Here is a 27,129-nt window from a genome sequence, read left to right as displayed (position 1 = left end):
GGCTCACCTTCTCATGAGCCCTGGGCCCGCACACCCAACCGAGGGCTCCGGTATCTTACTAACTTCTCATCCTGTCGTCTCCACACCTGGGTCCCTGGTGGCCTCCGCCTACGTCCAGGAGGTCTGAAGGGTCCAGAGCCCTCCCTGCATCAATAATCTGCAAGCCCCAAACTCCCACAGCTGGTATCAGCTTCACTGATCCCTCTGGGGAGCAGAGGGCAGGTAGCTGTGTCGAGGCAGAAACCTAGATGCCTGCTGGCCCTGGAGCCAGCACAGTGAGTGGGCAGCCAGCTGTGTTTTCCAGGCAAGGGTCAGGAGGAAGAGCAGGTCAGAGGCACCTGGTCGGGGCATGTGGCCTCTGCAGGCACCTGGCTGTGCTCTGAGGACCTCTAGGCAAGGAGCCAGTGCTCCCCCGAGGCCGGGGAGGAGGCAGGGTCTGAAGGTGCTCAGTGGGGCTTTCACCAGCTTAGCCGTCTCTCCCAGTATCGGGCCTTTGCCCCGAGGGTCTGCCCTGGTGGGCCACTGTACTTACAGAGGCAGGCCAAGATGATGCACTGCGGGGCTGGGCAGCTTCCACCTCGTTCCCACCCTTGCGGGCCGTGGTGGGCTCCTCTTCCTTCCTAAATCCTTGCCTCGTTCTGGCTGCAGCAGCACGTGGACAAAGTGAGCTGGCCAAGGCTGGACTCTGGTCCCTTTATTGAGGCTGAGGGGCCAGTGGGTCCATCCAAACAAAAATAAATCTCTCTCCCAAAGCCTGCCTGCAGGCTGGGGCCCGCAGCATGTCCTGGCTGGGGCCCACGGCTGTCCCCTAACCCCAGCAGCACAGGTCTGGCTCCCCAGGAGTGATAGGATGCTGGCTGCTCAGTATCTGGAGATCCTAGGTGGAGCAGCGAGGGAGTCCCAGTGGGTCCCCCCACCCCAAGCAGGGCTGGCCCCAATATCCATGGTCTTTGTTGGGCCCCTGGGGCTCAGTCATCGGTCAGGGTGATGACGTCGTACTCGATGCCCTGATGTTGCAGCTGTTGGATGTGTTCAGGCACTGCCTCCTCCGTGCCGAACAGGCCTTGGGCTTGGGCCATGGCAGCATCAGCCACCGCTGCCAGGGGAGGGGAAAGGATGGTGAGCCTGAGGCCCAGGAACTAGGCCTGGGCCCCAGGCCCCCAAGACCCTCCGGGTCCAGCCCCATACCTGTGACAGCTGAGTGTGCTGCAGCCTCAAGCTGGGCCTGTGTGACAAGCTGCTGGCCTGGGGACACCGGCACATACTGGATCTGGAGGAGAGCGGCAATGAGACGCGGCCTTACCAGGACCCCTGCCTGTGGCCCTGGCTCCACCTGGTCCCCAAGGGCCCTACCTGGGACTCCTGAAGGAACGGCGCCCCTTGTTCATACTGGATGTGTGTGATCTGGCCCTCCTGTACCTGCAGAGAGAGAGCCAATCCAGTTACTCTCCAAGGAGGATGTACACCCCTCTTCTCACTCCTCACCTGCGTCCCAGGCCTGGCCTACCTGGATGTGATGGCCCTCCGGGACCACGACATATTCCTGGGGGAGCAGGTGCTGGACTCCGTCCTGGGAGATGATGTACTGTACCTGAGGAAGGGGGGAGAAGAGGCAGGTGCTGGGGCCCCGCTCCTTGGGAGCTCAGCGAGGAAGGTAGAGCAGGGGGGTCAGGGACACCCTGTCAGCAATGGCAGCTGGAGGAGGAGTTTGGAAAGTACCGTTCCCCCAACCCCTTCCTGGGAATGGGGCCTGGAGGTTGGGGGGAGGAGGGTGGGCACTCAGGGCTGAGGTGGCGGCAGCAGCTCACCTGGTTATCAGATGTCACCAGGTGCTGGACCATCTGGCCATCTGCTGTAGTGATCTCTTGGATGTAGGTGGCTTCCTCCTGTCAGGGCCAGGTCAGCTCTAGCTTCAGATTTCTGTGTGCCCTCACCCCTGCCCATGACCTGCCAGCAGGGCCCCCAGCCCAGGCTCTCACCTGATCGGTCACTGTCTGTTCCTGGGCCACAATGATGTGTTCCTGGCCCAGTGCCTGCTGTAGCCGCTCTGGGCCCAGGACCCCGTGACTGGACTGGAGTGCAGCTGGGCAGAGAGGGGTGGACGCTCGTTCAGGGGCTCCAGGGGAACCTGAGACGCCCTGGCCCCGCCCTGGCCCAAGGGTGCCTTCTGGGGCAGTGGCTCAAGTCCTTTGTCCACCCCGGGGCCCCAGGCGCCACTCACTGTGCAGCGTGGCCAGCGTCTCGTCGTCACTGTTCAGGATGATGGTCTGGGTGGGGGCCTTGGTCTGGGCCGGGGCCCGCGTGGTCGGGGCTGCCGCCTTCCTCCCATCGGGACTGTGCAGCCGCTGGATGTGGAACTTGAGGTGCCCGTTCCGGTTGAAGCTGAGGGCGAAGGAAGGCGGCTCAGGGGCGGCCCCACGACGCGTGCCCGGCAGCCCCCGCCCGCCTGCGCCCGGCCTCACCGCTGCCCGCAGAGGTGGCACTCGAAGGGCTTCTCGTTGGTGTGGGTCAGCATGTGGCGCCGCAGATCCTTCTTGTTCTTGGAAGCGAAGCTGCACTGGTTGCACTGGTGGGGCCGCAGGCTTGAGTGCTGCGCCATGTGGGCCTGCAGGTGGGGCAGTCGGGGCACCGGCTGGGTGAGGACAGATGGCTCCGCACGGACAGGGGAGCCAGGGACCCTGACCTCAGGCGCGGTGGATGTGGGAGGAGCTGGGTGAGAAGTACCAGCCAGGCCAAGGTCTGGCACTGCTGGGTGTTCGAGAGCCACGAGCTCGGTCGTGAGGCCGCTCGGAAAGCCCTGTGTCTGCTGACACTCAGCTCACCCCTGTGAGACGTACAGGCTCAAAGAGGGGCCTCTGAAGGTCGCCCCCAGCTCTGACACTCTGGGTTCTGGGCCCCGCTCCCCTCACTGAGCCACTGTGAGGATTCAGCACGCGCTCGGATCTGAGAACCGATGATTTTCGGGTGAACAGACGGAGTCCCCGGAACCGACCCCCGCACCTCCCTGGGACACTGTGCCCTCAGTGTTCTGGACGACTCGACTCTCCCCAGCTGCCTCACGCCACCGCTCCTCTGCTCCTGCAGGCCCAGCTCAGCCATCACCTCTGGGACATCCCCCCAGCACCCCAAGTCCACGTGACTCGTTCCCCATCTGTGCTCTGCTGTGCGCACTTAGTTCACACTGGGGACGCTGTCGGGTGTTAGTCACCACCTGGCGTGCCTCCCCGCCAGACTGAGCCCCCTGAGAGCTGGGGCCTTGCTGAGTCATCTCTGACCCCAGCAGGGAGCGGAGGACCTGGCCTGGGGGGGTACTCAGTCCAGGCTTGTTACACAGACGGGTGCCAGCAGGGGGACGGGGGCACCTACCCGGACCTCGGGCCACTGGCGAGCGCTGAAGGGGCAGTCGGGGCACTTGAAGGCACTAGGCCCAGCGTGGGCCCGTTTGTGACTTTCCATCTCAGCTCGGCCGGGGAAGGCCTCAGCGCAGATCTTGCAGGAAAACTTCTTTGACGACGCAGTGGCTGCAGATGGTGGCGAGGGGGGCACTACCAGGCCCAGGGCTTTGCTGGCAGCAGGAGGTGGGGAGGCAGAGCCCTGGGGGTCCCCCACTCGGCGGGTCCTGGCTGGAGACGGGGGCTCAGGGCCGTCTCTGGGCAGCCCCCCACACTGCAGCAAGGGCCACTTGGCTCCAGAGGCCAGGGCGTCTGGACTTGGGAAGGAGATGGGGCCATGTGCAGTCAGCTGTGGACAGGCAGGGGAGCGTGAGGCTTGGAGGGACGGAGGGAGGCAGGAAGAAATGGGAAGAGTAGAGGTGGCTACCCCCAGCCTCACCTCGATGTGGTGCAGCTGGGTCCCGTCGGCGGCCATGATGAAGTGGGTACCAGCTTCTTTCAAGGTGTCGCTCACAACCGCGGCCTGGGCTGCCTCCCCGGGGGGCTCCTCGCTGTGGGCAGAGGAGCGGGGGTAAGGCAGCGTTCCAGGAGAGGATGGAGGGCCACAGGAGTCCCCTTCCCCAAGAAAGGCATCAACTGAGGAGTGACTGCCACCGCAGGTTGACCCCTGGCTCCTCCCTTTACCAGCCGAACCTCCGCTGCCTCTGCGTAAATGGCGACCAAGTGTCCAGAGATCGTCCTTCTCAGAAGCGGTCATCCCTGCCCCCTCGATGGGCATGCTGGGGGGTGGCGAGGTGAAGGGCTCCAGGGGTCAAGCCCAAGTCTGACCAGGTGGGGCAGGAGGAGAGGGCGAGTGGGGAGGCAGGGCTGCAAGGACCCACGGGCCAAGGGTAAAGGGCAGATGCTGAGAGACTGGGCTGCCCAGGTGCCGGCCCAGGGATTCTGACTCCCATCCCAGCTGAACAATCTGGTACTTGAATTCAGGGCTTCCTCAGACTGCCCAGGGGTTCAGCGAACATGCGAAACATAAACGTTTCTGCCCCAAACGTGCTCAGTGTAGAGAAAGCCAAGTGCAGCTGCAGGGCCTCCAATGTCGCTAAGGAGCCTGAGCTCGTTCCTAAAACGACCTCAGGGACCGTCCCATACAAGGAGGACGTGGGCTTTGGAACCACAGAGACCAGGGTCAGATCTACAGCCTGTCTGCCCTTAGGTGGGTTACTTCACCTCCCTCCTCATTTGTAAAGAGAGGGAAACATGCATCTCGTGGGAATGCTTTAGGGAGGTCACGAATGTCACGTGCCCGGCACATCTTCAGTGGCTCTTGACCTCCTGAAGGGACACGACACCCCTACAGCCCAATTGTTTTACGTGTATTAGGAGTTTTACCTCCTGCCAACTAGGCTTGGGTGGGCGGGGTCCTCATCTGACTCCCCCCAGCACACCTATAAACGGCTCGGGGGAGGTCTCGCAGGCAGCAGATCTCACCTGTAAGGTGTGCCAGGAGCCGATGTGCCCTCCTCCATGGTGGGTGCCGTGATGACGCTGTAGCCAGCCCCGCCAAATGGCCCAGGCGCCAGGGTGATCTGCTGTAGGTCCGGGGTGCCTAGCTGGCTCTCGGCGGCCACGCTGCCCCCTGGCTCTGCCATGTGGAGGGCTACCACTTGGGGAGTGGCACCTGCTGGGGAGGGCTGCCCACCAGAGGATGCGAACCCTGCTTCCACGTCCTCTGACTTCACCACAGCCACCTGCAACGGCACAAGTGGCAAAGGAGCTGGCGTTCAAGGCCCTTTTCTATCTCAGGGCCTCAAAGCTCACCCACGGTCTGGCGGGACCCAGTGCCACCACCACGTATTCACACGAGCCCAACTGTGTGTTCCTGGCAACTGGAAAGAGACTTAACGAGAACAGGCTAGAGCGTTACCACCCCCCAAGGGCACTGGGCAACGTCCGGAGACATTTTTGGTTGCCACAATTGGTTGGCACCTAGGGGGCAGAAGCCAGAGATGCTGCCAAACATGCCAGACGAGCAGGACAGCCCCTCAGCAAGGAGTTATCTGGCCCAAAGCGCCAAGGATAAGAAATCCTGAAGTAGAGGAACAAGTGGCAGACCGTTTAAGAAAAAAATGCAATAGTCAGAGTCTACCTCACATTCTACTCCAAAGCCTGCTTCAAATGTTTTCAAGATTGAAATGTAACAAATAAAACTTGAGACATATTAAAAGAAAATATGGATATTCCTATAATCCTTGGGGTGGGAAGTTTCCTAATCATGACAGAATATGTTAAAACCTACAGAAAAACAAACCATAAAATGAGATCAGAAAACAAAGAAGCTGGGGGCGTGGGGGGAGATGGTATTTAATAATTCACATAAGAGATAAAAAGTGGAGTTCCCACACATACAAAGAACCCTTGCAAAGTTACACAAAAGAGATTAATAATTTAATGGAAAAATAGATACAGGGCACAAACATACATCAGAGAAGAAATAAAATGGTCTATGAACATAAAGAAAGAAACTCGATCCCTTTTGTGATCACAAAATTATAAACTAAGACCCTGACATATACTTCCATCACATGGAAGAGATTTATAAAAACTGATGCCCAGCGCTGGCGAGGCTGTGAGGAAGCACACGCTAGTGGTGGTCATGTAACTGACATAGCTTTTATGAGGTGTCACGCCTTGGGACCCACTGATTCTATTTACTTCTAGGAGACTTTTTTTTCCCCCAACTAAAAAACATGTTTATGAGCACCCGAAAATGTATGTGCACTGAAGCACTGCCTTGAGTTAATGACAAGGAAGCCACCCACGTGTAAAGGCCTGACGAAATAAGCTTCAGAACATCCCTAGGACGGAATGACGTGGAGACGTCAGGAAGGAGTGGACGTGTGTGTGTGGCCAGGCTGTGCCTCACACACTGCAGAGGGAAGAAAAGCTAGGCTGCCTGTGAGCGCGGATGGCGTGATCTCATTTTTTAAGGATCAGGAGGTCTCTGTGTTAGTGAGCACATGGACAAAACTGCAGAAACGCTTATTAACCTGTTAACAGTGGAGTCGGAGGGGAGGGGAGGAACCTTAAGGACTTTCACCTTCTGAAGAGAACAATTCTTAACGCTCATTTTGGGTTTCACAAGCGTATGCTTTTGTAATCAGAAAAACAAACCAACCAAAATGGATGATACTGGCATGAGAACGGCAAACAGAGCAATAGAACAGAACTTGTCTAGAAACAGACTCCTGTACCTGGGGGAATCCAGTGCACGATAAAGGGGATGCTTTGAGCCACTGGGGAAAACGGGAGGATTCGATTTATTGCACTGGACAACTTCTGGGAAAAAAGTAAACTTAGTCCCCTACCTTTCTGCACACACCAAAAGTGAATTCCAGGTGGAGTAAAAATTTAAGTGTAAAAAATGAAACCCTAAGAAGAAAATACAAACGAATGTTTATATAATCTTGAGGTGAAGAGGCCTAAGGATGATACCACAGGCAAAAACTATAAAAGCCTGATACGTTGAACTATCTAAAAATGTAGAATTTCTACACACCCCCAGATGCCACAAACTAAACCCTCTGAAGATTCCAGGTCCAACAGCAGGCTCCCCTCCACAGAGCGCTGTCCCCCAGCAGCACGTCACTGTTCCAAGCTGCTGGAATTCATCATCTCAAACACAGTCTCCATCTTTTCAAGAGGCTGGGAGATGGGAGGTGCTAACAAACCTCTCTCCGCCTTAGAGAATCTGGAGAGGCACGGGGGGAGGGGAGGGAGAAGTAAAGATGATGAACCTGGGCGAAGATGTGCTAGGCTTAAGGTGCACGGAGCATGTGAGAGGTCGGAGCTCAGGAAAGCCTTGGGAGCCTCTGGGCTGTGGGAGGTGGCGTGGAATGAGGGTGCTAGGCTAGATGGGAAGCTAGTTCAGCCTCATGGGCACGGGCAGTGCTTACTGCTCAGCATGGCGGAGACCGCTGGTGACTCCGGACAGCGGAGTGGGAGAGCCTCTGCCCTCCCGGGGCCTCCCTGGCACAGCGGTCCCCCTCCTCTGCGTCTGCCCACTGGGTTTCAGTGGATCTGTCTCCCACTGACTGGGAGCTCCCTGAGGGCAGGGCACGTCTGCTCCATCACTAGCCTCCGCTCCCAGCGTCCAGCGCAGACCTGGCACCACGGGTAAAGCCGGGCCGGGGAGGAGCTCACCTGCAGGGCCGCGCTGCCCAGCTCCCGCCGAGCACTCATGTTCAGCAACAGGTCCAAGGCTGTCTGTGTGGCCATGGCCGTCGACTCCTCAGCTCCTGGGTGGGTGGGACCTGAGCCTTAGAAATGGCTGGAAAACTGGCACCCAACGCCCTCTTCCCCAGCTTCCGGCCCCCACCGGCACAAGCCCTGCCCCTGCTCCCACCAGAACTCACCTTGCTGGTAGATGATGGTAGCACCACCCAGGGTGTCAGAACACAGCAGCGGGGGTGTCTCGGGTGACTGGAGAGGTGCTGCCTCTGGGGGGATCTGCGGGGTGGGAATATGGCCAAGTGTGACAGGGGGCAGGCTCAGATTCAAGTGCATTCACCAAGCACCTCCTATGTGCCAGACACTTTACAGCTATTGGCTTGTTTCATCTTCACCCTCTTCAAGATATTTTCAAGATATTTACCAGCTCCACGCAACAGATGAACTGACTAAGGTTAAGGATCCCACAGCCAGTAAGTAGCAGAACTGGGACTTGAACACATGACTATCTGACTCCAGAGCCTCTGTGTTCTACCAGCACATCGTGGTGGTCCATCTTTTGGGGAGGGGAGGGGAGGGGGCAGGCAACATACTCAGCTACAAGACTATATTTCTCAGCCTCCCTTGCGGCTGGGTGAAGTGTGGCCCTGTAGTTAAGCAGGAGCTTCTGGTAAAAGTTCACGAGGAAGGTAAGACGGATAGATGGCGGGCATCATTTTTGCTCTTCCCCTATCCCTTCCTCCTGATTCTTGCCTGGGATGTGGCTAGGAAGGCTGGAGCTCCCGCAGCTATATGGGACCATAAGTCAATCACAAAAACGGGAGTCACATGCCTAGGACGGCTGGGAAAAAGTATCGAGAAAGCTTGGTTCCTGATGACTGATCAAGGAGCTGCCACATCAGCCCTGGGTTGCTGACCTCTGGACTTCTTTTACATGAAGACAATAATAAACTATCACCATAGTCAAGATACTGATATTTCCACGCTCTATTACTAGCACTGGAAAGCCACCCCTACTCTGAGATTAGGGTGACATATCTGTGACCTCAGCTGCTCTTCACCACAATCCAGAGAGGCAGGGGTCATTTCGCTGTACTCAGTGTGCCAGTGAGGATGCTAGGGCTGGGAGAGGCAGCATCACAGCAGCATTGCAGCCAACGCTCCTAACCCCCTTGTCTGCTGTTTGAGCTCATTACCTCAGGAGGTCCTGGGGAGCTGGGCGGAGGTCCAGGGGCTGCGCTATGCTGCTGCTTCAGCTCCTCAATCTGTTGCAGAGAGAAGAAGGGGCGACGGCGGGAAGGGGGCTCCTCGGGGTGGCGCCGCCCCCACTCCTCAAAGCTGCTTGCATGTCGGCACCGTACGTGCAAGCGGAGGTTCTTCTTGTGTCGCGTGCTGAAGTGGCAGTACTCACAGGCAAAGGGCTTGGCCCCTGCAGGCACATGTGTAGGGATGCTTGGGCTTGCCCACCCCCTCTAGGAAGCCTTCTGTGACCCCAAGAACGTCTCCAACTGATTCACTCCCTGCGATGTGTTCCCAAGCTCAGGGAAACCCATGCTCTGTGCCATTTGGTGTGCCAGGACAGAAACGAGCCAGGTCTCCCTCTGCGCTCACAGCCTTCCTCCGAGTGCCTATTTTCAAGGTCAGGTGACCACATACTTCTCTTATGACTCATCTCCCGAAGTGTCCCCCCAGCTCTCTTTCTCTCTTCTTCCCTAGTGTGTCTGCCAGAGGGCTAGGCACCGAGGAGGAGAAAGAACTAAGTTTTGCTGTCCATCTTCTGTGGGCCAAGATGTGATGCTGCTTTAGTGGTTTCCTCTGTCGAGGGCAGGGCCTATGTAAGACCTCTCAAGCCCCAGTGCCCAGAACAGACAGGGCTCAGGGAACAAATGGAACTCACGTTTATAACAACCCCATGGTTGGTACTTCTGATTCTCTCCTTTCACAATTAGGAAAGGTTCAGAGAGCGCCAGCAACTGGCCCTGGGCCACACAGAGAAGAGCTGGCTGCGTTGGAAACTCAGCTGAGGTTAGAGTGATAGTCCCAGGGGGGACTCCCTGCAGTAGAAGGGCTGGGGCTGCCGAGGGGGATGAAGAGGACAGAGCTGAGCCTCCGACAGGGGGCTACGGTGTTTTGGGGGGTGGCTGGCCTGACCTGTGTGCTTGACGGCCACGTGGGACAGCAGGAAGTCCTCTCGGAAGGTGCGGTAGGGGCAAAAGCTGCACTTGAAGGGCTTGTCGCTGACATGGGAAAGCTGGTGGTTCAGCAGCGCCTTCTTGTCCTCACAAACGAACTCGCAGAACTCGCACTTGAACCTGGAGGTGGTCGGAGAGGGGAGAGCTCAGCGACAGGGCGCGGTGGGGAACCGCAGCCCCAGGGGCCTCCTCGGGGATGTACCTGCGGTTGGCGACGGCCTGGATATGCGTGAGCAGGTGCATCTTGAACGTGTAGCGCTTCTTAAAGGACTTGCCACACTGCGGGGGGTGGCGAGGCGGGTCAGACCAGGGAGCCCCCAGGCGGGCCCCCTGCCCCCAGCCCCACCCACCTTGTCACACATGTGGGGCTTCTCGGTGCTGTGAGTCTTCATGTGCTGCGTGAGTCTCTTCTGCATGGGGTAGACACGGCCACACACAGGGCAGGGGAAGGAGCTCAGCTTCGGGGTCTGGGAAGGGACAGAAGGGGCCGGGTGGAGAGAAAAGGGGAGGAGAGAGGGTGAGACCATGCCTCCTCCCCCACCAACCCCCCAGCCGCCCTCAAGCAGGCTCCCTTCCCGGCCTGGGGCCCCAGACTCACCGGGTCTGGCCTCTTCTTCCTGGGGGAGAAAGGCACAGCAGTCAGACCATCTTGTCCCCAAGCCCACCCCAGACCCTCCCCCGCTGACCAGACCCATCCTCGGCCCTGTCCTCAGCCCCAACCCAAGCCCCTTTCTCTTAGAACAGTATTCCCCCAATGGGAGTTCGCTGGGGAAAATGCCAAGAGGTGTGCTGTAAATAAAGTTTTGCAGTCAACTAACTTTAGGCACAGTGCATTCTCCCCCTCTCCCCCTCTCCCCCTCTCCCTCTCTCTCTCTCTCTCTCTCTCTCTCTCTCTCTCTCTGTCACAAAATGCATTTGCATTTTAAAGGCTCTGAGAAGCTCTGCAGGGAAAAGAGCTGTTGAACCAGGTTTTCAACCTGGTGTCCCTAATCTTCTGTGGACATAGAACTCCCCCTCCCTTTTTATTTTTTTTTAAAGAAACACCTAAAAGCGGGAATTCCCTGGCTGTCCAGTGGTTAGCACTCAGCGCTTCCACTGCCGGGGCCCGGGGCTCAACTTCTGGGCGGGGAACTAAGAGCCTGCAAGCCGCACTGTGATACTTCAGTGAACAGTCACTAGGCCCTTGAGGATCTTTGTTTTTCCACCCACTTGTCCTACGTCTGCCCTATCAGTGCCGTGAGAGATGGAGTATGGACGTGGAGCCTGGAAGACCTTCAGATCATTTTCTGAGACCCTTTAGGTACACGATTTCCTTTAATCACCTCAATAGTGACTGTCCCCAATTTACAAAGCTCGAAGCAGGAAAGAGACCAAATAAGGGACCTCTAGACCCTGACACTGCCCTGTTCTGAGCCAAGTGATCTGGGATGAATCGCCCTGCCTTTCCCCCATCTGTACTGTGCTGCAAAGGGGGCTGGCCCCGAGCAGGGGCTCAGTAAGGGGGAATCCATGGTTACCCTGGGCCTCCACTTCCCCACCCCCACTGACCGGTCCCGGCTATGCACGGCCGCGTGCCGGATGACGTCCTTCCGGTAGACACTGGTGTAGCTGCATTCGTCACACTTGTAGGGCTTACTGCCCACGTGGTTGAACATGTGCTCCTGGGAGAGAGGCAGAAGGACAGCGGGCTGGGGTGTAGCCTCCCTTCCTGCCCACCCGCCCTGTGCCTACAGCCGTAGAGGCGCCCCCTCCCCACTGCACCCTGGAACAACCCCCGCTCCCCACCCCTACCGCAGGGGTCCAGAGAACAACTTCTAGGTCCGGGTCTGAGGGAGGAAGCACTGTGCGCACAAAGCACAGGGGCTCTGGCCATCTGTGCTCAAGCTACCCCCGACCTCCACCCGTGGGCAGCTCTGCCTCACTTTGGCCAAGCCAAGCTGCAGTTTCCTGCGTCAGTAAAATGGGGCTCTCAACACCTATGACCTTGTTGGGCTACGTGAGATGATAAAAAGGAACCCCTTTCTTGAGACACGTTCCCGCCACCAGCTGGGAGACTTTCTAACACACTGAATTCGATTAAAGCAGTAGCACTGCCATCTGCCCGCTGTGGTGGTTGTGAGGCAAGTCTAAGACGATGTGACGCCACCATGCAGTGTGAGGCCTACCACAGTGTGCCCTCGGCCCAGACGCGCAACGACACGGGGCTGGAGGGTGACCGCGGGTGCGGTGATCTCCACTCCCCCTGGGGCCTTCTCCCATCCAGCGTCCCTTCTCCCCCTGCCCTCTCGCGCCTCCGCTTCCGCTTCCCTCGGCCACACCTTGAGCGAGGACCAGCGGCGGGAGCGGTAGCTGCACTGCAGGCACTTGAAGAGCTGGGGGTTGCCAGCCTCGTGGGAGTTGACGTGGAAGCGCAGGTCCTCGTGGGACAGGAAGCGGGAACCGCAGATGCGGCACAAGAAGGGCCGCAGGAGGGGTTTGGGCGACTTGTAATAGTACCTGCCAGGAGGGTGTTGGGGAGAGGTCTGGCTGGGCCAGGGGCCTGGCCACTTCCCCCTGCCCCCAGCCCTCATCTCCGCTTGCCACCGTACTTGCGGTATTTCTTGCCGAGGAAGCGCCTGGAGGGTCGCCCACGGCGGCGGGGCGGGGCGTCGGGCTCGTCCTGGCAGGACGGTGCTGCGTTCTCCACATCTGACTGGCTCATGCCGGGTTCCACAGGGGGCCGGTTGGCCTTGCCCAGGGCCACCAGGCGTCCCGGGCCTGAGGAGCTGGGTGCCTCGGGGTCTTGTGGCTCCAGAGGGCTCTGTCCAGTCTGGGAGCTGACCAGAGGCTCTCCTTCCACACCTGCCATGGACACACCAGGACAGATGTGGACAGCTGTGCCAGAGGCCAGCCAAAATATCCTCCCCCACACACACCGTCACAGACCACTGATAGGCCCGTCAGGTCACGGGACAGACGCAGGCAGCCCGTGGTTAGAGGGCAGCGTGGACATACGGTTCCTCCTGCAGCTGACGGGCTGTTAGCACAGCACGACTTAAATGGGACAGTCTGGAGCAGCACTGGGAGAGCTGGGACCTTGCGGCCAGGAGACCTGCGGGTAGGCTAAGCTGTCATCGACTTGCTGTGTGTTCTCAGGCAAAGCCACTCCCCTCTCTGAGTCTCATTTTCCCCGTCTATCAAATGGATATAATTGTTGCTCTAGTGACCTCATGGGAACGTTCTAAAGTCTGGGGAGCAACAGCAACACTTAAACACTGGTTTTCCCAATGGAGGCTGTGTAGTTGGAGGGCAGACGGGAGGAAGGGAAGAGACATCACCGCACACACTCGCAAAGCCTCTGACGTCTGAACATCTGAATGCGTTACCTATTCAAAAACACTAACAGCATTTCAATGTAATGTTTTAAAAATTCAAAATTATATGCCATTTTGTTTCTTAATGGGGTGCCAGGTTATTCAGGTGTGTTCACCTTGTGAAAATTCACTGAGCTGTGAATTCACTAAGCTGATTCACTTAGCATACATGTGCTTTTCAACACATATACCTCAGTAAAAAGTTATTTGAAAAATAAGACTAAAAAAATACAACACCCACAACTGCATGTACAAAAACAGCTACCATGTATTTTTTCCCTGTCTATTTAAGCCTCAAAAAACAATCCTAAGAGGCGGGTGCTATCACCTCCATTCCTAATAAGGGAATGGGAGATTCAAGAGGCAAAGTAACATGCTCCAGGTCACAGCTGGTAGGTGGCAGAGCCGGCATTCATGCCCACGGCGGGTCTTTCCTGTCCCCGGCTTGTAATGCTCCAAGTCCGTGCTCCTCCAACATAGTCTCAGACCTCAGACTTATTCTCATTTTAGTAATAATTCTTAAAACTTATTAGTTCAGTTACAAATACTCAAACTTCTGTGCTGCGACAGCTTACCACGGAAAAGCCGTTTCAGAAAGCTAACTCTCAAGCTTGGTATGGGAGAGCTTTCCCCTTTACGAGGAGGCCTGCAGGTCACCCCGGTGGGATTGAGACATGCTACTCTGCAAGCATGTCTGCAAGGGCTCCATGGAAGCAAGCGGGGAACGAGGCCACCCCTGGGCCCCACCGCACAGCCCCACCCACAAGTAAGTCTCACCATCCAGGAGATCCGAGGTCTCCAGGCGAGGCAGCTTCCGGGGCCGGCCAGGTCTCCTGCGGGGTCTCGGTGTACTGGGAGTGGGGCGCTGGGGCCGTAGCTGCCGGCCCCGGGGCTCATCCTCAGCAGGGTTATAGTCGCTGTCCTCTGTGGGGACAGCAAAAGAAGGGGGGCATCAGCCTTGACCTTTCAGTCCTGACCCCTTGCCAGCTTCCCTGGAAAGAGGCCCACTTCCCTATCCCTCCCTGCCTGTTCCTCCCTTCAAACCCACCAGTAGTGCCTCCTCCGGGAAGCCCTCCTGATGTCCCCCTGGCTAACTGTGAGCGCCACTCTCTGGCCCCTGCAGTCCTTTCTCTGTACCTTTCCTAACACCTACCACTAGCTCAGATGGCATCTTTATGTGAATCAGAAAAAAGCACTCCTTCCTCAATACGCTTTACGGCCATTGTTAGAAAACAGCTGTCTAGTCACTCCAGTCTACAAAGCAGGACTATGCTATCCATTGAGGGAGCCAGTAGCTCCCTCACTAGCCATATGTGGCTACTGAGCACTTGAAATATGCCTCGACTAACTGGAGACATAAGTATAAAACACAACAGATTTCTGAAAATTAGTATGAGAAAAAGAACGTAAAGCTTACTAATAACTCTTTATAATCATTGCATATTGAAATAATACTTTAGACATAATGGGTCTATAAAATATATGACTGAACTTAACTTCATCTTTTTCATTTTACTTTTAACATGACAACAAAAAACACACGTGGCTTCCATTCTGTTTCTGCTAGACAAATGTGAACGTGACCCTCTTGGATACAGTACTATTTTTCAGCACGTGGCCCGTACAGCTGCACATAGAGCTCCTGGTCCCAGAGCTCCAACTCCTCTATCTTATGCTGGAGGCACTCGTGGCTGCGTGTGCGCCAGTTCCTCGTCCCTGGCCCTCCCTACAGGCCAGGGGGAGCTCCGTATTTGCAGATGTGGGTGTGGGTGACAGGACCGAAAGCCACGGTAGCCTACCTTCCAGGTCATCGATGGCGCCGGCATCTATGATGTCATCATCGTCCTCCTCCTCTGGGCCCTCTTCCTCCTGGGTCCTGGCAGAGGCACCCCACTTCCGCAGACGTCCCTTTTTTCCGGTGGCGGTGGCTGCTAGCGGTACAACAAGCTTGCTGCATCTGACTCTTGGCACCCCAGCCCCACCTGTGGAGGCGGCCAGGCAGGCCACCGTCAACGCACCTGGGCAGAAGTGCCGCTCCCGCATGTGGCGCAACAGTGTGGCCTTGGCGCTGCTCCGGTACTGGCACATCTTGCACTTGAACTGCTGCACCACCACCACCTCCATCATGGCCTCCAGGCTCTGCAGGTCTGGCTCCTCGGCGCCAGAACCCAGGCATGGCTGCGCTGGGGAGCTGGGTCCACCCTGTACCTCCTCAGGGGGCTCCAGGCACGTGGATGTGGACGTGGGGCCATCGGCTAGAGCTTCGATGGCTGCCAGGCTGTGGGCCAGGGTGGAACTGGACATCGGTGATGCCATGGGGGCCCCTGGGAAGGTGAGGGAATGAGAGGGGAGGAAGTGGAGGGGGAGGCTGGCCACGAGCTACAGCTGCCCCTCCCAGGCAGGCCCAGGGATCCAAGAACCCCACTCCTCAGCAGAGTAACAGTGGAGGAACTGAGAGGCCCAAGGCAGTGGAGAAGCTGCCAAGATCACACAGTGAGTGTACGGCAGAGCCTCCCTGTCCTACTCCCCCGCCCACAGCAGGGTTCCCTGGGTCTGGCGCCTGGAGTCTTACCATCATCTGGTCCCTGCAGGATCAGGTACCGTGTGGTCTCGGACCCACCGCCCTCAGCACTGGTCACGGTGATGCAGCCTGGGCAGAGGTGTGAGGAGGGGATGCACAGCTGATAATGACAACTGTCACTGCCCACACTCATTCTGACTCACCCGTGAGACTGTGAGTCCGCTGCCCCATTGCCCACTTCCCGTCCAGGGCAGGGCTGTTGAGAGGTCTGCTGTGTGTGACACGCTGGCCCAGCAGCCAGTCCACAGCTGCCCACCTTTAACCATTAAAGGAGGACTGGCTTTTCAGGCCATCCCAGGGCTTTTCCAGGTGCTACAACCCTTACACGGATCATTATTAATAGAAAGTAGTTTGGTAAATCACGAGCACCCGCTCTGGAGTCACTGTCTGAGCTCACGCCCCAACACTTGCTGATGACAGCGGGTACATTAGTTTACGTCCTCTGTGCCTTGGCTTTCTCATCCAGACTGTGAGAATAACAGCATCTACCTTTTGGGGTTACCAAGAGGATTGATGAACTACTGCAGGTAAAGTATTTAGAAGAGACTCCAGTACAAAGTTAGGTGTCACTGTTTCTATATTTATTGAGTGCTTATCATATGCCAGGAACTATACTGTACTATCTCATTAAATCCCCACATTGGGGCTTCCCTGGTGGTGCAGTGGTTGGGAGTCCGCCTGCCGATGCAGGGGACACGGGTTTGTGCCCCGGTCTGGGAGGATCCCACATGCCGCGGAGCGGCTGGGCCCGTGAGCCACGGCCGCCGAGCCTGCACGTCCGGAGCCTGTGCTCCACAACGGGAGAGGCCACAGCAGTGAGAGGCCTGCGTACCGAAAAAAAAAAAAAAAAAAAATCCCCACATCGTTTACCACTATGAGACGGGGTTACTGTTTCCATGTTACAAACTCAGAGTGGTAAGGTTATCTGCCTGAGTCTGCACAGCTGCTTCTGCAGGGAAACCCTTATGGGGCAACTCTTGCCTCCTGTGGCCTGACTCACTCTGGATGAGGTCGGGCCCGATGGTGGACTCGATGATCTTGTCAATGGCTGAGCCGAGGTCTGAGGAAGAAGCCGTGCAGTCGGACACCAGCATGTTGGGGTCTGGGAGTGCGCTGGAGTGCACCAGGGCTGGGGGGCCGCCTGTCACCCCTGCCACTGGCCCATGGGAAACAGAAGATGAATCAGGGAGGTAGCCATGGGGCAGGGGTTCTGTGCTGGAGCTGCTCTCGGATACCTCCTCCTGGGGGACGGGAAACAGGGGAGTTTAGGAGCCAGGGATGGGGCAGGGCAGGCTGCCCCCACCCTGGCCCAAGGACGTGGTAGGTGGAGCCACCCACAACCTCACCCCCATTGAGGACCAGTGAGAGAAACCCTCTAGTCACAGAGCTCCCCCAAGAACAAGCGCCAGGGTCCCTGGCTCTGGGCAGGTACAAGGCCCCATGTTTCCCACACCTCACACAACAGCCAGGTGAGGCTATTCTCGTCAGGCTTTCAAATAAGCTGCTCCCTCTGCCTGAAATGCTTCCTAGCATCACACCGTGGCTAACTCCTACTCAGCCTTCTCACTGCCATTCACCTGGTACCTTTCCTGGGAAGATGACCCTGACCCACAAAGCCAAGTTAGGACCTCTCCATCCTCAGTGCTATGGTCGCCTGTGTCCCGCCATCACATTATGGTTCACTCTGCAATGTTAGGTCTCCCAGGTCAGACTCCATAAGGGCCAGGACCGCATCTCTCGTCTCCTGCTGTATCCCCTGGGTCCAGCACAAGCTGGGCACATGCTAAGCCCACCTCTGCTGAATTAATAAAACCCCTGGACCCCAAAGTGGGGGCTACTGTTGTGCACCTCTATAATGTGATGTCCTGAAAATGATCACTATCTTGCAGACAATGACAACGGTATGGCTGATACTTATTGGCTGCTTACCATGTGCTGAGCCCTGTGTTAATTGCTTTGCATATATTAATTCATTTAGTTCTCAAAAAAAAAAAAGAGAAAAACCTATTGAGGCAAGTATATTTATTATTCCCATTCTATAGATGAGAAAACTGACAGCTAAAAGTTTGGGTGGCTTATCTAAGATCACAGAGCCAGGAGGCGGCAGAGCCAGGAGACTATTTTACAAAGCGTTTCCAAGAAAATGTCTGGTGGTTGCTCACAACAGAGCACCCTCAGGAGTAGGTATTTCTGCTCCGTTTTAAAGATTGACGACCGAGGTTCAAAGAGGTGTCCCAGTGAATCAGTGGTACAGCCAAGACTTGAACCAGGTCACCTGCATCCCAAAGAGTGAGGACAGTGGGTAGTGCAGTGGGTCAGCCCACAGCCTAGATTTGAATGCTGGCGCTGTGTCTCAGTTTGCTCCTCTGTGAGATTTGGAAAACAGTGGTATGTGCTTTACAAGGTATGAGACTTAAATGAGAAAATCCACGCAAAGGGCCTGGCATGGTGCCCGGCTCACAGTAAACCATAATCAAATATTAGCTATAAGCAAGCCTTGCTGGCTTCTTCCCCTTGGCCGCCAGGCACTGCTGCCTGCGGTCCCTGCCACCACCCACGCCGGCAAGCAATGTCCATACCAGAGAGCTGGTGCCGCGGTCCGAACTCTGCCCCACGCCAGAGTCGTCGGCCTCGGCTGGCCCCGAAGCGGCCGCGGCGTCGCTGCTGTCGGCCGACACGGCTTCCGAGGTGCCCACACCCAAGCCGCTCTCAGAGGGCTCCTCGGGCCGGCCAGGACCAGGGGCCGTGTCGCTACTGCTCTCCACCTCGTTCTCCTCCATCGGCTCGGGGGGCGGCCTGATAGGGGGGCCCAGGGTCCGGGGCCTTTACTCTGCGAGAAGAGGTGACGGGGGCTGGAACAGGTGGGCTTCATCTCGGGGCCCCGCGGCGCACGCAGCTGCGCCCATATGCCCATTTCGCAGATGCAAACACTGAGTAGCCGACGGGGCGGGGCTTTCTAGTGTATTGCGAGGGGAGCTTCGAGAAAACAGGACCAGGAAGCCTTGCCTCCCAGTCTCGGGTCCTTCCCCCATCCCCGGAGGGTGGTCAGTGGCGGGTAATCTTGACCCTTTGCTCCTCCCCTCCATGATTCCCGCAGAGTGGTTCACTCTACGGGCCGCGGCCGGGCTCAGTGGCTCAGCCCTTCGGTCCCCCGAGTCCCCCCGGGTGCAGAGTCGGTGGTACAGCCCGCAAGCCCCCTGGGTCAGCGGCTCGCTCCCCCCTCCCCTGGTTCCCGTGCGGAGGGGGCTGACAGCGACGGTCCCGGGGCCTGGAGACTCGGGGCTGTCCCCGGCGCTGCCTGCGCTCCAGGCCCGACGCCATCTTGTGGCGGCTCCGGGTTTCCGCTCAGGCAAGTGCGAGAGCGACTAAAGGGCCTGGGACCCCGGGGCCCTGTTCGGACAGCCCCGCCGGCCCGGGACCTCTCCACCGGGTATCCCCGCAGTGTGGCCCCACTTCACGGCAGGGTGCAGTGGGGCGACCTGACTCCACCCGACGCTCACCTGACGCTTTCGTAGCCGCGCTTCTCTCCGACTCCGGCATCGACGAAGTCGCCATCCTCTTTCCCCCGCTGCGGAGGGACCCATCGGCCTTCCGTAGGCCGGGACTACTTCCTACGCCGGCCCGGAGAAAGACAGGCTTCCAGTGTGCCGGAAGGTGGCCCCGAGGTCTCAAAACCATAATAGAGTTCTCAGAGAATATAGGATTTTACATGTCTCCTAGTATGGGTGACGGAGTCCTCTGTGGGTTGAGAGCTACTTTCTCTCCGGCGGAGGAATACATAGGAGTGGCTACGTGACGTCACTGCTGGGTCCCTTCCCTGGGCCGCAGGGCTGGGCGCGGCTAAGGCTGGCCCCACGTCCGGGGGCGTGGCTCCCAGTGGCCTGACCACGCCCTTCCCGGAACAGCTCAGAAAAGCGTGAAACTGGGATGTTTTGGCTTGGTGGGAGAGGAGTAAACGTTATCGGTCTTTTCGCCTGGCTTTCAAGCGATTATTTTACGCTCTCATCGAACCCAATCAAATCCTTCCCGATTAGGTTTGACGTGTCCTGGGAAGAGGGGAGCATATAGTCCTTGTTTTACCGATGGGGAAACTGAGCCCCCGAGATGGGAAGTGGCTGGTCCAACGTCACATCAAGTAAAAGGACTTGGAATGCAAGCCCCGATGGCTGGAGTTGGGGGAATGGAGAAGCGTCAGTACAGGGCCCTTACTGAGCTCTGTACACGTATTTGTTACATAATAGAGCTGGGAAGTCAAGGCATTCTCCATAGACTTCCTCTGCTCAGTGTAGATGTATTAAAGGCCTGCAGTCTTTCAGAAAGGTATGACCGTCCTTCTGATGCCCGAAATGCCACTTTTGGCAACACCCTCTGCTTAAGCCTTTTTAGCATTTTGCGCAGGAACCTGGCGCCCCGGTTTGTCCTGAAGTCTCTTTGTTGCATAAGTTGTTTTCGTCGATTGAAAAATACAAATTTGGCGGGGGGCGGGGTGGGGTGGGGAGGGCGGGGAGAATCTAAAAAAAATCCTGCAAAGAAAACCTATTTTAAAAGATAGGGTGCTTTGAGCTGTTATGATTTGTTGTACCTGAGTATGAGAGGGTTTCCCTGCTCCTTTCCTAGGAGCAGGTTTTTAGGGGGAATAGAGCATGAGGTCTCTGGATTGGCTATGCCTCTTCGTTCCCCCTCACCCCCATTCAGCAGGACCAGGCCGCCGAGCAGCCCTGGAAAGCTGGGTAAACAAGGGCATGACAGCAGGTTGGTTTTGTACCCACCAGGCAGTTTTCCAGCGTAAACTTGATTCCTCAGCCCTACAGAGCCACCTCCAACCCCCATTCCATGGGAGTAGGATGTAGCCTGCCTCCAAACAAGTCACCTCCCTCAAGGATGTCAGGGTACTCAGGAGTAGCTGCACACCACCCAATCCCATCCCCAGCCCAACTAAGGCTTAATCTGAACCTTGGCCTTTGCCACCAAATCACAAGATTGCAAAATATCGTGATACAGAAGGTAATAGCCTCGTCATGGAGCTCAAGACCAGAGAGGGAAAGCTCATGGCCTGAGGTCATGACTCCTTGAAACAATATATCAGAATTCTTCCATTACAAAGAGAAGGAAGCCAACCTGGTTTTCTGACTGCCAATCAAGGGTTCTTCCCACCAGAGCATGCCGTGTGTAGTTCTGGCCTCAGCTTTGATGGGGAGATTTCTAGAAGCAGTGAAGGGGCTCTGGGTCAGAAGGACATTCAAGTAGAGCATTGAGAAAAATGCTGAGGAGAGGAGCCAGGAGGAAAAGAAGAGGGAAGGCATTTTCCATGAGCACCTACCACATGTACCACATGCCAGGCACTGCACATGTGCTTTGCTGCATCAGGGAAAGCAAAGGGGTTCCTTAAGGAATCAGGGGTTGTTATAGTATCAGGGATTCCAATGTAGAGAGGAGGAAGCTGAAACTCAGAGAGGGGAAGTGACTTGTCCAAGGTCACACAGCCTAAAGAATAGAGCTGGCATATGGAGGCAGGTCTCTCTGATTCTAAAGCCTCAAGCAATTTAGGTACCATGTGAAGTATGCCTAGGAATCATAATACTTAAGGTATTCTGTGCCAGAAATAGAGACACAGATGTAGAGAACAAACCTATGGACACCAAGGGGGGAAAGTGGCGGGGAGGGTGGTGGTGGGATGAATTGGGAGATTGGGATTGACATGTATACACTAATATGTATAAAATGGATAACTAATAAGAACCTGCTGTATAAAAAATAAGTAAAATTCAAAAATTCAAAAAAAAGATATTCTGTGCCTGTGACTGTACTAAGCACTTTACCTACATTATTTTATCCTCACAACTACTCTATGAGGTAGTCGCCATCATTATTTCCATTTTAAATATGAGAAAACAGGCATAGGATAGTAAACGAATCTAAGGGTGGAGCTGGGATTGAAAATCAGGCAATCTGGCTCTAACCTCTGCACTTTTTTTTTTTTTTTTTTTTTTGCAGCACCGAGCAGGTTTTGGGATCTCACTTCCCCAGTCAGGGGATCCAACCTGGGGCCCAGGAGTGAAAGTGCTGAGTCCTATCTACTGGACCACCAGGGAACTCCCATAACCTCCGCACTTTTTTTTTTTTTTTTTTTGTGGTACGTGGGCCTCTCGCTGTTGTGGCCTCTCCCGTTGCAGAGCACAGGCTCCGGATGCGCAGGCTCAGCAGCCATGGCTCACAGGCCCAGCTGCTCCGCAGCATGTGGGATCTTCCCAGACCAGGGCACGAACCTGTGTCCCCTGCATCGGCAGGTGGATTCTCAACCACTGTGCCACCAGGGAAGCCCCCTCCGCACTTTTTGATTGCTGTACTATTTCTGTACTGTTTCTCGTGTAGTTATAATAATAGTACTACCTGGTTTATATATATATATAAATATGTATTTATATATATATAAATATATATATATACATATATTTGGGGTTTTTTGTGGGGTTTTTTTTGTTTGTTTTTTTGGGTTTTTTTGGCCTCACCACATAGCTTGCAAAATCTTAGATTCCCGACCAGGGATTGAACCCATGCCCTCTGCAGTGGAAGCATGGAGTCCTAACCACTGGACCACCAGGGAATTCCCTACCTGGTTCTTAGTTTATCCTTTAACTCTCTTTTCCTGAGCCAGGCAGTTTGGTTACTATTTTTTCCCGTTTTACAGATGAAGAAACTGAAGCCCAGAGAGAGAAAATTACTTGCTCAAAAGCACACAGCAAGTTTTCTGGTTCTAATGGAAAGGGCTGGGAGTCTAGGCCAGATCTCCTGCAGCAAATAATAATCATACTAGCAAATGTTTACTGAGCACTTACCAAGTACCAGGTGCTTCATATGCATTTTTAAACTGTATTCATCACAACAACCAGAGATCCTAGGTACTCTCAATAGTCCCAGGTTACAGATGAGGAAACGGAGGGTCAGGAGCAGTGAAATGACTAGTCCAAGGTCATGTGCTTGATGGTCGGTAGAGCTGGGATTGAAACCCTCGTTTCCTGACTCCCGGCCCAGTCCAGTGCTCCCTCCACTGTGCTAGGTGCCCCAGGAGGGTAGCAGAGCTCGGAGCAGGCAGTCAGCAGGTGCGTGCTCTGGGGCGCGTCTCTACCTTCTCTTTCCGTGTCACTGCCATCTATGGGTTTAGCTAAACCTGATCTTAAAAGACCTATTTATAGCTTAACACTGTACCACCACACGGGATAATGAGTGCCTTAGGTTGACTCCCCATGGTGTAAATTAAGTCTTTGTTTTATTCGTCCTAAATCTTTCTCTGTCAGGATTGGAGGGAGAAAGGGGAAGTGGGTAAAGGCCCTAGGACCAGAACACTTAGATTCAGAAAACAGGCTCTAGTCCAAATAGCGTTTGCCTAATGCTGGCAATTCCTGAGACCCAGGCAGCAGGTGACATTTATGCAAACATCTCGTCTGATCATTACAGAGTCGTGAGGGGTAGGCAACGCCTGGATTTTCATGTCTTTTAATCTGTTTTCTTTCCTGTGATATTCCCAACACTTAGCACAGTTTTGCAGTCACAAGGAACCTACTAGATACCTATTCGTTGAATGACTGGATGAATCTCCTTCTTTTAAAAAAATATTTATTTATTTAGTTTTTTGGCTGTGCCAGGTCTTAGTTGCAGCATGTGGGCTCTTAGTTGTGGCGTGTGGGATCTAGTTCCCAGACCAGGGATCAAACCCAGGCCCCCTGCATGGGGAGCACGGAATCTTAGCCCCTGGACCACCAGGGAAGTTCTGAACCTCCATTTTATAGACAAGGAAACAGAGACAATATCAGCGGTCTGGCCAGGAAAACAAGAGGAAGGCCAGATGATTCTAAAGAGGAAATCTAATTTAGAGAATTAGAAACAAAGTTGTTGGAAGAGCTGAAAGAGTGACTAAGGGGAATTGAGGCAAGCAAACCTGAGATTAGCAACTCAGGAAAGGCATGTCCTCCCGGAGGGCTAGCACTATAAAGAGGGGAGATGGTACTACCTAGACCAGGAACTGGGGCCACCCAAAGGAGACACTGTAGCTACTGAAACCACAGCTCCCTCACCCTGCCCTCCCCAAGACTGAGAGAGGTGGGGAGAAATACCTCAGCTTTTCCCTTCTTCTTACTCTGATCTCTCACCAAAGCTTCCCACTGGCTGGACAGAGCCAGAAGTTAGTTGGCAAGGGAGCCCAGGAAACATGGTTTGCCATAGGAAGTGGAGGAGAAGGGCAGAGAATGGATTTGGGATTAAACAGAAAAATTGGCCTCAATAGTCCCATACCTAGGAAGAGGCCATGTCATGTATGTGTTGTCAGGCAACCCCCCTCTCCACAACTCCATATGATTCTTCTAGGCTCTTCACCTTTTCACGTCTACCTTAAGCATCACCTCCTCCAGGAAGCCTTCCAGGACTCCTTCCCAGTAGTTACTATCTCCCTAGTGTGAGTTCCCCTAGTATACTATATGTGTCACTGTCATAACATATACCACAGTGCGAGGCTGCCAGTTACCCACTGGCTTCCTCAATAGATTGAGCCTCTCAAGGCCAGACCTGAGTCTGATTTGTTTCTCTGCTGGGAAGAAAATGGTTGTAGAATGAGTCAGCTCTTGGTAGGGGTGACGTGGGGTCTGGAGTCAGGCCAAACCTTGGCTCCAAATATCCCAGCACCTACATTTATATGTTGTGTGGCCTTGGACAGCCTTCATTCCCTCTGAGCCTCAGTTCCCTCATCTGTAAAATGGCAACAATAGAAACTTTGAGGGTAAGAGGGAGACTCCATGGCAGTGCAGTGAAGCTCAGGCTCTGGGATCAGACTGTCTGCAGTCAGCCCCCAGCCCCTCTTTGTGTTACTTAACTCTCCATGTCTGTTTCCTCACCTATAAATTAGAGATGATATTAATACTTCAGATGGAATCTGTGAGGAATAAATGAAACCATGAATGGGAAACAGTGTGTACTCAGGAAGTGGGCCTAGTAGCATCACCGATGGTGCTTAGCCCCAGGGCTGAACATTGAATAGGTAAGTTCTCAATGATATACATCGAACAGGGATCTTGTTTTGTTTACCACTGTTGCCCCATTACCAAGAACAGTTCCTGGCACATAGTAGGTGCTCAATCAGTCTCTCATGGGCCACTGAACAATGGCTGAGTTACATATGGTAATGTTATTCTGCCTGTGAGCCAGTGCCTGTATGCCGGTCCCCTCTGCCCCAGGAAACACAAAGGATGTGGCTTCTACACCAGCCCAAGCCTGGCTCGGAGACATCTTATACAGGTTGAGGGACCATCTTGGAAGGGAAGGTTGGGATTTCTGGGCCTGTGAGGAAGGGACATAAATAGCAGGGGACATAGGTCTGGAGCAAAGGAATCTAACATTTATTGAGCACCTACTGTGTACCAGATGCTGTACACACTTTATTGCATTTCATCCTCACAGGAGCCTGCAAAGCACTGATCATTACCCCCATCTCAGAGGTGATGAAATAGGAGTGCAGGGAGGTGATGAAACTCACCCAAAGTCATGCAGAAATGAAGGGGCACAGCTGGATTAGAACCCTGGACTACCTGGCACCAAACTCCTGTTCCTTCCATGGTACCAGCTGCCTCCCAGAGGGCAGAGGGATGGAATCTGGGCCTGCAGCCCTACAGGAAGCCCCAGGAGCCAATGCTGAGGCCAGGTTCAGGCTGACAGCTTAAGAGCACAACTTTGACAGCTGTGCTGAGGCTGGCCTGGAAGCAAGTAGTGCTAAACTTGGGTGCCTGGGAAGAGGAGCTGTGATTATAAAGACAAGAGATGTCCAGGGACTGCAGCAGGGCGCCGCAGAGGTGCTGGGCCCCTGAATAGAATGTCCTTGGTTCCACCCCCAACAGAAAAAGCTCCCTACTAACTGACTCTGTGACCTTGAGCAAGTCACTCAGCCGTCTTCGTTCAGCATCCTCGTTTGTCACACAGGGCCACCATGCCTGCTGGGTTGTCACGGAGCTACACAAGACAATGCAGAGAGACAGAACTGGGGCAAGTCCAGGCCAGGGCTCCAGTACTAATTAGTTGTGTGATCTGAGGCAAGTCACTTCACCCCTCTGAGCCTCAGTGTCCCCAGCTGTATAATGGGCATAGTACATGCCTCCCCAGATTGCCATGAGGATGTAGCAATAAGATATGGGCTCTGGAGTACAACTGCCTGGGTTCAAATAATACTCCACCACCGACAAGCTGTGAGCCTTTGGGTAAGTTGCTTGATCTCTCTGTGCCTCAGTTTCCTCCTCTGTAAGGTGGGGGTGAATATAAGTGCACTCACTGCATGAAGTTGTGATGGTTAAATGATATAATCAACAGAAAGAACAGAGCAGCAGCTGGCACAAGTGATCTCTCTGTCTCGGTGAGAAATCATTAGCCCTGGGTCTGGCATCTAATAGTAACGAGTCCTTGCATGCCGGGCACCACTTGAATCCTCAAAGCAGTCCTGTGAGGCAGGTGACATTACTGTCCTGTTTTATTCTTGAGGAACCTCAGAGTTATTCAGAGGTCCAATGACTTGCCAGAGGTCACACAGCGATCAGAAGATTGATCAGGACTTGAGCCCCATAGATTCTCAAAGGCACTCCTTTATCCCTAATAAAGGCTCCATGAAAGGGAGCTATTAGAATGTCTATTTTATGTGTGAACGTTTTTGAAAGCAGAAGACATGGCAGTCATTTGCATCCCAGCGGAGTTGGCCTTAAATGAGCGCTAGAGGTTGGAGGGAAAGGTAGGTGATGGGGGCGCGGCCGGGGGTGGGGTGGGGCGTAGTGGGGTGGAGGGATGGGGGAATCCATCCGTTCAGCTTGCGTTTATCTCCAGCAGGGGGCGCCCGCTGCCTCCATCACGTCTCCCAGGCCGGAACCAGGCAGCTGGGCTGGTGGCCTGTGCAGCGGCCAGTCCAGGCTGACCTTGGGGACCGCAAGGAGGGGCAGCAGCAAGTGACAGTGTTAGCCTGTGCAAAGCCATGGACATAACAGGAGGGGCTTACCTCCCCGTGGTTCCCAAACCGGGCCGCCTAGCTGCAACACAAAGAGCTTCCAGAAGGGGCAGATGCTTTAGCCCATGGAGCCCCTCCCCTCCATCAGAATCTGCGTCAGGGGCCAGGGATCCGAAACTTTTAAAACTTTAAAGAAATATTGTGTGGGAGCGAAAATCAATAAAGGAGCTATAGCTATTCATATAGATAATGCTCAAAAAATGTAATATTTCTGTGCGTCCAAAGGCACAGAATTTAATGTGGGGAGGGTCCAAGGCAAGAATACCAACCAAGGCCAAGCCCCCATCCGCATCCCACCCCCACTTTCGTGTGAGGGAACACTAGCCCAGGTTCAGCCCCATTTACTCCCCCCCTCCAC

At 55.0% G+C, this 27,129-nt stretch overlaps 1 protein-coding gene across 3 annotated transcripts; it reads right to left on the bottom strand.

Moving 5' to 3' along the window:
* Positions 1-322: 322 nt before the first annotated feature.
* On the bottom strand, positions 323-19,463 carry ZNF335 (zinc finger protein 335). 3 transcript variants are annotated; one of them, XM_060030710.1, is made up of 28 exons: positions 19,243-19,462; positions 18,322-18,572; positions 16,743-16,983; positions 15,734-15,811; positions 15,180-15,485; positions 14,961-15,092; positions 13,939-14,085; positions 12,397-12,649; positions 12,127-12,304; positions 11,357-11,469; positions 10,407-10,425; positions 10,159-10,275; positions 10,011-10,087; positions 9,768-9,928; positions 8,813-9,045; positions 7,802-7,895; positions 7,590-7,684; positions 4,878-5,137; positions 3,832-3,943; positions 3,367-3,741; positions 2,463-2,605; positions 2,222-2,382; positions 1,980-2,083; positions 1,809-1,886; positions 1,508-1,591; positions 1,354-1,419; positions 1,189-1,270; positions 323-1,096 (listed from the first exon to the last, which is right to left on the bottom strand). In XM_060030710.1, the coding sequence occupies exons 2-28, from the start codon at positions 18,520-18,522 to the stop codon at positions 969-971; spliced, it is 4,038 nt and encodes a 1,345-aa protein (XP_059886693.1). In that variant the 5' UTR covers positions 18,523-18,572; positions 19,243-19,462; the 3' UTR covers positions 323-968. The 3 variants fall into 3 exon arrangements, with proteins under 3 accessions (XP_059886693.1, XP_059886694.1, XP_059886692.1); XM_060030711.1 differs by having other exon boundaries at positions 14,961-15,089; XM_060030709.1 differs by having other exon boundaries at positions 3,367-3,943; positions 19,243-19,463.
* Positions 19,464-27,129: the final 7,666 nt, after the last annotated feature.

Source organism: Delphinus delphis, chromosome 15 (assembly GCF_949987515.2).
Source record: "Delphinus delphis chromosome 15, mDelDel1.2, whole genome shotgun sequence".
Taxonomy (NCBI): Eukaryota; Metazoa; Chordata; class Mammalia; order Artiodactyla; family Delphinidae; genus Delphinus; species Delphinus delphis.
The sequence above is the reverse complement of the archived record's forward strand: the minus strand, read 5'-3'. Positions and strand labels throughout refer to the sequence as shown.

Coding starts and splice junctions, on each gene's coding strand:
- ZNF335 (XM_060030709.1), bottom strand. CDS start 18,522: ATGGAGGAGAACGAGGTGGAGAGCAGTAGCGACACGGCCCCTGGTCCT. Junction 16,984..18,321: donor ACCGCGGCACCAGCTCTCTG/GTATGGACATTG, acceptor CCCGTCCCCCAG/GAGGAGGTATCCGAGAGCAG. Junction 5,138..7,589: donor TGGGCAGCGCGGCCCTGCAG/GTGAGCTCCTCC, acceptor GTGCCGTTGCAG/GTGGCTGTGGTGAAGTCAGA.